The sequence below is a fragment of the Bombina bombina genome, chromosome 6, assembly GCF_027579735.1.
Source record: "Bombina bombina isolate aBomBom1 chromosome 6, aBomBom1.pri, whole genome shotgun sequence".
NCBI lineage: Eukaryota > Metazoa > Chordata > Amphibia > Anura > Bombinatoridae > Bombina > Bombina bombina.
In genome coordinates, this window is record NC_069504.1 from 503,521,090 (window position 1) to 503,532,026 (window position 10,937).

General features: G+C 37.9%; 1 protein-coding gene across 1 annotated transcript in view; it reads right to left on the reverse strand.

Annotated features, from left to right (window-relative positions):
- The window catches only part of SNX1 (sorting nexin 1), a 240,470-nt gene extending 230,131 nt beyond the window's left edge, over positions 1-10,339 (reverse strand). The window contains exon 1 of the mRNA XM_053717383.1: positions 10,186-10,339. Coding sequence (XP_053573358.1) covers positions 10,186-10,293 — 108 coding nt within the window. The 5' untranslated portion in view covers positions 10,294-10,339. The remainder of the gene's footprint in view (positions 1-10,185) is intronic.
- Positions 10,340-10,937: the final 598 nt, after the last annotated feature.

The window sequence follows — 10,937 nt, forward strand, 5'->3', positions numbered from 1 at the left end:
ATCGTAACCTGCCCCCTACCAGCTGTGCTGGAATGAGGGCCGCACCTTCATGCGGATTTAGGAGCTGGTTTTGACTTTCTAAAAGGCTTGGATTTATTCCAGACTGGAGAAGGTTTCCAAACGGAAACTGTTCCTTTAGGGGGAAGGGTCAGGCTTCTGTTCCTTATTCTGACGAAAGGGACGAAAACGATTAGCAGCCCTATATTTACCTTTAGATTTTTTGTCCTGAGGCAAAAAGGCTCCCTTCCCCCCAGTAACAGTTGAAATTATTGAATCCAACTGTGAACCAAATAATTTATTACCTTGGAAAGAAAGAGAAAGCAACGTTGACTTAGAAGTCATATCTGCATTCCAAGACTTAAGCCATAAAAGCTCTTCTAGCTAAAATAGCTAAAGACATATACCTGACATCAATTCTAATGATATCAAAAATGGCATCACAAACAAAGTTATTAGCATGTTGAAGACGTTTAACAATGCTATAAGCATTATGGTCTGACACTTGTTGCGCTAAAGCCTCCAACCAGAAAGTGGAAGCTGCAGCAACATCAGCCAAAGAAATAGCAGGTCTAAGAAGATTACCTGAACATAAATAAGCCTTCCTTAGAAAGGATTCAAGCTTCCTATCTAAAGGATCCTTAAAAGAAGTACTATCTGCCGTAGGAATAGTAGTACGTTTAGCAAGAGTAGAGATAGCCCCATCATCTTTGGGGATTTTTTCCCAAAACTCTAATCTATCAGATGGCACAGGGTACAATTTTTTAAACCTTGGAGAAGGAGTAAATGAAGTACCCAGACTATTCCATTCCCTAGAAATTACTTCTGAAATAGCATCAGGAACTGGAAAAACTTCTGGAATAACTACATGGGGTTTAAAAACTGAATTTAAACGCTTATTAGTTTTAATATCAAGAGGACTAGACTCCTCCATATCTAATGCAATCAACACTTCTTTAAGTAAAGAACGAATAAACTCCATCTTAAACAAATATGAAGATTTATCAGTGTCAATATCTGAGGCAGAATCTTCTGAACCAGATAGATCCTCATCAGAAATAGATAAGTCAGAATGATGGCGGTCATTTAAAAATTCATCTGAAATATGAGAAGTTTTAAAAGACCTTTTACGTTTACTAGAAGGAGGAATAACAGACAGAGCCTTCAGAATAGAATTAGAAACAAATTATCTTACATTAACAGGAACATCCTGAACATTAGATGTTGAAGGAACAACAACAGGTAATGGATTATTATTAATGGAAACATTATCTGCGTTAGAAAGTTTATCATGACAACTAACACAAACTACAGCCGGAGGAACAGTTACCAAAAGTTTACAACAAATGCACTTAGCTTTGGTAGAACCAACATCTGGCAGCGTCTTTCCAGAAGTAGATTCTGATCCAGGGTCAGGTAGTGACATCTTGCAATATGTAATAGAAAAAACAACATATAAAGCAAAATTATCAAATTCCTTAAATGACAGTTTCAGGAATGGGCAAAAATGCAAAACAAACAAGCCTCTAGCAACCAGAAGCAACAAAAAAGTGAAACTGAAATAATGCGAAAAAAACTGGCGCCAAGTATGACGCCCACATTTTTGGCGCCAAGTATGACGCCCACATTTTTTGGCGCCAAAAAAAAAGTCTGTAACACACATGCGTCAAAAAATGACGCAACCATGTGAAAACTTCCGGCGTCAACTATGACGCCGGAAATGACTAAATGTTTTCGCCAAAAAAGTCTCGCGTCAAAAATGACGCAATAAATTGAAGCATTTTCTGCACCCGCAAGCCTAACAGCCCGCAATTTAGAAAAAAAGTCAAATTGAAATTTTTAAGGTAAGAAAAATATTTATTCATATGCATTTTCCCAAAAAAATGAAACTGACAGTCTGAAAGAAGGAATACTGATTATCCTGAATCATGGAAAATATAAGTTTAAAACATATATTTAGAACTTTACATATAAAGTGCCCAACCATAGCTTAGAGTGTCATGAATAAAATAAGACTTACTTACCCTAAGACACTCATCTAAATATAGTAGATAGCCAAACCAGTACTGAAACGAGAATCAGTAGAGGTAATGGTATATAAGAGTATATCGTCGATATGAAAAGGGAGGTAGGAGAAGAAATCTCTACAACCGATAACAGAGAACCTATGAAATAGATCCCCTAGAGGAAGACCATGGTATTCAAATAGGCAATACTCTCTTCACATCCCTCTGACATTCACTGCACTCTGAGAGGAAAACCGGGCTCCAACCTGCTGCGAATCGCATATCAACATAGAAATCTAGCACAAACTTACTTCACCACCTCCATGGGAGGCAAAGTTTGTAAAACTGAATTGTGGGTGTGGTGAGGGGTGTATTTATAGGCATTTTGAGGTTTGGGAAACTTTGCTCCTCCTGGTAGGAATGTATATCCCACACGTCACTAGCTCATGGACTCTTGCCAATTACATGAAAGAAAAGAGAAAGAGAACAGCACTCCTGAGATAGAACAAAAGCTAGAATAACTTCCATAACATACATATATTTATAGAGTGTGTGTGTATATATATATATATATATATATATATATATATATATATGTGTGTGTGTGTGTGTGTGTGTGTATTACTTGCACATCAGGTATCTGTTTGCACTTATATTTTATTTAAACTAGTTTTGTGTATTTTAATGCTCTCAGCCTCTATTGGTCAATGAGAAATATGCACTTTAAGATTCTGTACAGTTTAATGCATTTTTTTGTGAGAAATGTATGTTTAACAGTTATTTTTTTTTAATCGCAATTAAATCGAAATCGTGATTTTTGGTCCAAAATCGCAATTTTCATTTTTTCCCATATCGCCCAGCCCTACTTTCAACTAATAATACCAAGAGAACAAAGCAAAATTGGTGAAAAAAGTAAAATGCAAAGTAGTTTAAAAATTACATACCCTATCTGAATCATGAAAGTTTTTTTTAGACTTGACTGTCCCTTTAAGTAAAATGAACATGCTTGAAATTTTTGCATTATTGCTGTTAAAGACACAGGTGAAGTCTTGCTCAGGAACCGCAAGCACTGAAGCTCTAGAGCAGGATACTGCTAGTGAGACAATCAGGGGTGGCAGTTGCACAACTCACTAATCAATGACAGTTTCCTCCTTTTAGGAGACCTCTTTGTCAGTATTAACACATAGGACCTTATGATCTAAAGCTCTCTGCAGAGTATCTAATAAATCTCATCAGTACTGAGTGTTCTCTCAAAAGAATTTTAGAAAGGCACACTTTAGCTTGAGAGCTGTTTATCTCACTATGCATGACTGGATGTGAAGGAGACAACTACGTTACAACATAATAATTAAAAAGCAAAAATTAAAAACATAACATGTACCAATGAATCAGTGCAAGCAATTTGCCTAACAGTGTTCCCCTTAACCTCACATCACAAGACGAAGTACAACACAGCATGTAATAAAATAATGAATTTAATATAGGCAAAATGAGAAACAAACAGCCAGATTAAAGTGAAGGTAAATTCACTTCCATAACTTCACATAGTATGAAAACTCTTCCGCTAACTAGCATATTGATATGCTTATTTTGTTCCAATGTCAAATCTACTTTTAATACCGAGCGTTTTTGTCAGTCTCCGTTACCCGATTCAATGCAGCCTCTCTGAATAATTTTCCCTTAGGCTTCTTTGACTGGCAGCTCTTTCAGCCAATCAGAGCCTCACCATGCGCCCCATGTACGTTAATAACAGCACACTCCCGTGCTTGGAACTCAGGCTGGAAGTTGAACTGCACAAACACAACTGCTGCGCTATTTGCGCAACATAAACAGTGAGGCTGCTTACTGTTAACAGCCTGAGTTCCAAGCACGGGAGCGTGCTGTTATTAACTTACATGGGGCGCATGACAAGGCTCTGATTGGCTGAAAGAGCTGCCAGTCAAAGAAGCCTAAGGGAAAATTATTCAGAGAGGCTGCATTGAATCAGGTACGGAGCCTGACAAAAACGCTCGGTATTAAAAGTAGATTTGGCATTAGAACAAAATAAGCATATCAATATGCTAGTTAGCGGAAGAGTTTTCATACTCTGAAGTTATGGAAGTGAATTTGCCATCACTTTTAAGAATCTGTATGTTACTGCAATCTGTTAAACTCTGCTTAAACATTAAATTTGCCTTATTCAAATTAATAAACTCAGGTAAGGAATTTTTTTAATCCATGTGAAGTTTTTGCTAGTAGATACTCTGATAAGGGATAAGAATGATTAAAAAGCCCACTTCATAGATTTGTTCCCCCTACACAAGAGTTTCTGGTATTGTGTCATCATTTGGAACAAAACACAAGATATCATGTGCTCTGTAGTCAGCAGAAAAATCTACACTTTTCAAATAATGAATGGCTTCTCACAAATTCCACATCACAGCACACTATTTGCTATGTGAATAAAGGTGGTTTTTAATAGTATTGTTATTTCTATTTACAATTATGCCCCGGTCCCAGCTGGAAAATAAATAAAAATAAATCATTAAATGAACAGTCACACACTGCAGCACAATCTGAGGCAGTGGGATACAATGAATAAGTCAGCTATACATACAGCACCGTATGCTAAAAGCAAGCACATGCTTTAGAACTCATTTCATCCAGTAACTAAAGTAAATAAATGGCAATTAACTTTTTAGTGTTAGGCCACAGCTATGATCAAAATGTATTATATGGCATGAAATGTTTTAAAACTTTATTGTGACAGCTCAGATAACATTAAAGGGACAGTGTGCTTTTCTCTCCCTTCAATGTGTTCACAATGATCCATTTTACCTGCTGGAGTATATTGACTTGTTTACAAATAGCTTTTTTACCTTTATTTAGTCATTTGAAATGGTTGAGTTTGCCTGTTGTATCCCCATCTATACTGACAATATCAGTACTTAAAGGGGCATAATACTCATATGCTAGATCACTTAAACGTGATGCAGCATAACTGTAAAAAGCTGACATGAAAATATCACCTGAACATCTCTATGTCAAAAGGGAAGATATTTTACCTCAAAATGTATTCAGCTCACCAGAGTAATTGTTCTGTGAACAGTTAAACTTCAGCTGCTGTCCTGCATCAAATTGAAAAAGAAAAAACAGAACTATAGCCAATCAGCATAAGCCGGGTTTAGGTCATGCTTTGCTTTGCTGTGATCTCATGAGATTTCATTGAAATATCATGAGATTTCATAGTAAACTTCCTTAAACGGAATAGGAAAATAGCATGACTGTGCCTGCACATACTAGATACACCCTCCCTAGCAAGTCCTGGGACTAGTATCTTGATTGGCTGCTTAAAGTATTTTTGCAGTGGGGTGTGAATACTTAGGAGATTTTGAGGTAAAATATCATTACTTTTTCAGGCGATTTGTTTTTTACAGTATGCTGCATTACTTTCAAGTGCTTCAAATTTTGGGTATCATGTCCCCTTTTTAAGTAGTGGTTATAGAAAAACGATGTATACATAAAGGTTAAGATTACATCATGCTCCTAGTGGGGACTGTGACAGAGATGTACTAATATGTGTATTCTCCATTGTCCTAAGTATTGGTCTTTGAATAAACAGCAATAAATAAGGACTTTGTGTAAAGAATTAGACCAATGAGCAATGTTCTCTCCAATGCCAGATTTTGAGAGCCGCCCAGTAGTGCAACAGTTAATTAGGGATTTATACCTTGCTGTCTGCATTGTGTAGTGCTTGCTAACTGCAGGGTGCGGTTCCATAATTAACTCTTTCACTGCGGAGCCCCTCATAAAATCTTAAAGGGAACAGTGCGGATAAGATAATGAGGTCTGCTCTCCCTGGGAGTTCAGCAGAGTTTATTGGGTTACGCTGTGTTTTCCCTAAGACCTTTTTAGCAGGTAGACCAGCAAGCTAATATTTTAGCCTATCTTAAACTAAAATTAGCTAATATTAAAAATATTCAGTATTTATTGCACAAAACATTTATGTTAAATTATGCCATTAACTTTTATTTGAATAGCAGAAAATGATATAATATTAGAAAATATTACACTGCCACCACCCAGCTATCATAATGCCTACCGACTGGCAACATTTTCTGCTGAGACCACTGTTACGGTTTCAATTAGCAGAAACAACTATTTTAGAGAGTTTATTTTTGTATTTCAAACTTCAAAAGTCTCATCTATGCAAGAGGTACTCCTATGCTTGCCCTCTAAGTGAGACCAAGTAAAAATATGATGCCAAGTTACGTGTACCCCTGAGAATATTGAAGCTAAAATATGTCAAATTCTAGCTGTGCCAAATGTACAGTAAGTGTTCCATGCAAATTGTACAACAGTGAAAAAAATGGGTATGAAATCAAACCAGATGCTCAGAAATGGTACCATGAAAATTATTTACCAATTGTTTGAATTTCATTATTCTATATGCTTGCAAAGTTTTTTCTAAAGATTTTTTTACACCTGCAACCAATAACAGAGTCTTTGGCCAATGCCAATTCCACCTTAAAAGGATCTCCAAAATGTGTCACTTCCACACATAAGACACAACTCCATCCTCTCTGGTCTTTCTAGCTGTCGTCTTTCTCCTTTACAATCCATAATAAACGCTTCTGCCAGTCTCGTCTTCCTTGCACGTCGCTCCTCATCTGCTGCACCTCTCTGCCAATCTCTTCACTAGCTTCCTCTAACCTCCAGAATAAAACAGAAAATCCTGACTCTTACATACAAGGCCATCAATAACACTGCACCCCCATATCTCAGACCTTGTCTTTAGATACTCTCTCTACCGTCCACTTCGCTCTGCTTACAACATCCTCCTCTCTTGTTACCTCTTCACATTCCTTTCTACAAGACTTCTCCAGACTGGCCCCTACCTTGTGGAACTCTCTGCCTCGCTCCACAAAACTCTCCCCTAATTTTCATAGTTTCAAGCGCTTCCTAAAGACTATACTGTTCAGGGATGCATACAACATACGCTAACCTTTTCTAACCTCAGTTCCTCTCCTCCTTTTGTCATCCCCTGAAACCCCTTAGCATGCAAGCCTACCAGCCCAACTGTTTGTAGATTACCTTCATGAGAGCTGATTTAAAACAGTGCAACTCTTGACAGGGCACTCTACCCATTGATCTCCCATAAACACTACCTTGCATATTAGACCTTTATAGCAATGCATAATCTGTTGGCGCTCTACAAATAACTGATAATAATAGAGGATCATACAATAAACCTTTGAAAACAGAAAAATGTGTGAATTCTGAAATAGAGTTCTTTATTGCAGACCTAAAAGCTTGTCAAGAAACGGGATACACGTTATTGTATCACATTCTTAAATCATATAGGAGTATTTAAATGAATGTGTGTGTTATGGTTAATAAGAGAACTGAAAAAAGGGGGGGGGAGTAATACTTCTGGTGTACATCCTACTGAAAAGGGTGAGAAACAATTGGGGGGGGGGACAAAACAAATAGGATGCACTAAATTGGAATTTCAAACCAGGGCAAAAAAATTGGACCCTCAATATTAGTATAATAATTACATCTAAAAATTAAAGGACATTTCCAGGAATTGTTTTATGACAACTCAAAAAGGATATGTTCTAGTCTTTAAATAGGCTGAAATGAATACATGATTGTGTAAACTAAGTACTTCCAATGAAGGGACACGGTCAATTAGATATAATGCAGCAATTATAACACAAACAACAAGATTTTAAGGTGATTCAGTAAGCTTTCACTGAAAGGGACCATGTTGATCAAAGGAATCTATAACCAAATTGCCAGACAGCACATCCAAGGAACTCCTCTATTAAAAAAAGACAGAACCATTATCAATTTTAAAATCTGCTGAGCAGTTTGTGCTTGCATGCACAGAGCCCTCTATACCATACACGACTGCCAGACAATATTACCATAACAAGGGGTGCAGTGTTAGCTCAGCCTGCTGCACAGATAAATGAACTGTACAAGAAGAGTGTGTGACGCTGGTGTGTATAAAAAGCCCAGTATGCCAAGCTTGAATTGTGCACAGTGTGTATAAAAATGAGAGGGCTGTGCCTGGCATGTCATGTAAAGTGTGAGACGAGCCCTGACAGTCACGATGTGCCTGCAGTGGCCCATACAAGAAAATGTGTGCATGCAAAGCCCTGAGTGACAGCTAAGCTGTGTGAGCAGAATCAGAAGTGCTAGGCACTCCTGGTACACCATATAAAATGCATTGCTACAGTTGGTATTGCCATGCAGTGACTTATGTGCCCGTAAAAGGGTGCAAAATTAAGCTATATAAAAATAAAATAAGCTGAGCAAAGTTGTGCCAGGCAAGAAATGTGGACAGAGACAGTTGTCCTAGACCAGAAGTATAGGAAGAACCAAATGTGAATGAAAATATGAGTGCCAGGCAGGAGAAATACACAAAAAACAAGAGTTCATTAAAGAATTGTGTCCAGAAAGCTGTATTACCATACAAGCAACAGGAGCTAACCAGGAAGTGAAAATAATGTGAGTGGACCCAGGTGTGTTAGGCAAGCAGTGCGAGCAGAGCCACACAGAGCTGGGCAATAACTGGTCTTGCTGTTAGAGACAATAAAAGAATGTAAACAGGTAGACTGGGCACGTGCCAAGAACCTAATTAAGACGTGCACAGAAGTATGTGCCAGGCAAAACAAATGCAAACGTCACTAAATGCCATGCAGGAAACATAAGCAGAGCCCGGTGTGCCATTCAAGAAGAGTAAAAAAAAGCAAGGTAAGCCAGACAAGAAAGGTGATCAAAGACAAGTGGGCAGGTAACAAATGCAGGTATTATATTCCAAACAAGCAGTGAGTAGAGCCACGTTAACCAGACATGCAGTGTGCTGACAAGTCAGCGTGAATGACTGGGGTGCAGAATATTATTTTACTGTATATGTATACACAATGCACCGCTAAAGGAGTAATGTGTAGGCATGGGTGCAGAATATTATTTTACTCTATATGTATACACAATGCACCCTAAAGGAGTAATGTGTAGGCATGGGTGCAGAATATTATTTTACTCTATATGTATACACAATGCACCGCTAAAGGAGTAATGTGTAGGCATGGGTGCAGAATATTATTTTACTGTATATGTATACACAATGCACCGCTAAAGGAGTAATGTGTAGGCATGGGTGCAGAATATTATTTGACTCTATATGTATACACAATGCACCCTAAAGGAGTAATGTGTAGGCATGGGTGCAGAATATTATTTTACTCTATATGTATACACAATGCACCGCTAAAGGAGTAATGTGTAGGCATGGGTGCAGAATATTATTTTACTGTATATGTATACACAATGCACCGCTAAAGGAGTAATGTGTAGGCATGGGTGCAGAATATTATTTTACTCTATATGTATACACAATGCACCCTAAAGGAGTAATGTGTAGGCATGGGTGCAGAATATTATTTGACTCTATATGTATACACAATGCACCCTAAAGGAGTAATGTGTAGGCATGGGTGCAGAATATTATTTTACTCTATATGTATACACAATGCACCGCTAAAGGAGTAATGTGTAGGCATGGGTGCAGAATATTATTTTACTGTATATGTATACACAATGCACCGCTAAAGGAGTAATGTGTAGGCATGGGTGCAGAATATTATTTGACTCTATATGTATACACAATGCACCCTAAAGGAGTAATGTGTAGGCATGGGTGCAGAATATTATTTTACTCTATATGTATACACAATGCACCGCTAAAGGAGTAATGTGTAGGCATGGGTGCAGAATATTATTTTACTCTATATGTATACACAATGCACCGCTAAAGGAGTAATGTGTAGGCATGGGTGCAGAATATTATTTTACTGTATATGTATACACAATGCACCACTAAAGGAGTAATGTGTAGGCATGGGTGCAGAATATTATTTGACTCTATATGTATACACAATGCACCCTAAAGGAGTAATGTGTAGGCATGGGTGCAGAATATTATTTTACTCTATATGTATACACAATGCACCGCTAAAGGAGTAATGTGTAGGCATGGGTGCAGAATATTATTTTACTCTATATGTATACACAATGCACCACTAAAGAAGTAATGTGTAGGCTTCAACTTCCTTACATAAGCAGAGCCATCAAGGAAGAGTAACGGTGCATTGTGAAGCATCGTATGCCCCCAAACCCTGCAGTCACTTACTGCCCCCGTAAATATGTCCTCCCCTTCAGTGTCGCTGTCACTCCCGGGAGCATCATCTTCCCCCAGCTCAGGGGGTACCCGCAGAGATGAAGCACTTTCTCCCTCCATCACCCGACCTGCCGGAAGCGGGAAGTTCTACCCAGGAACTCACTGAGCAGGGGGAATGGGTGGCTCCGGGAGTGACGTAAGCCAGGGAAACCAGCAACCAACTGCAAATGGAAATGGTACAGCGCCTCTGCTGGCCAATAAAAAACAGCAAGACCATTCAGAGTATAAGTGTAGAGAGCACAGGTGAGATCAGATCTTGCTTCCTTGTATATCACCTTTTTTATTTTTTCCAGTATCTTTATAAATATTTTTGAATAAAAGTACAGATAAACAATTAAAAGGTTTGAATCATTTTTAGTACGGGCTTAAATTGTTATGAAACCACAACATTCCATTTTGTGAATTAGACAGAACATACCATTTAAAAAAAAGTTTCCAATCTACTTATTGTATCAAATTTGCTTAGTTCCGTGATATCCTTTGTTGAAGGGATACCTAGGTAATGCTAGGAGCACTACAGGAAACAGTGCTGCCATTTAGAGCCCTTGCAACAAAACAAAAAAAAAATGAGCAGCTTAGGTTAAAGGGACATGAAACTCATTTTTTTTCTTTCCTGATTCAGATAGAGCATGTGATTTTTAAGAATTTTCCAATTTACTTTTCTTTGTTTTGTTCACTTGGTATCCTTTATTTGAAAATTATAC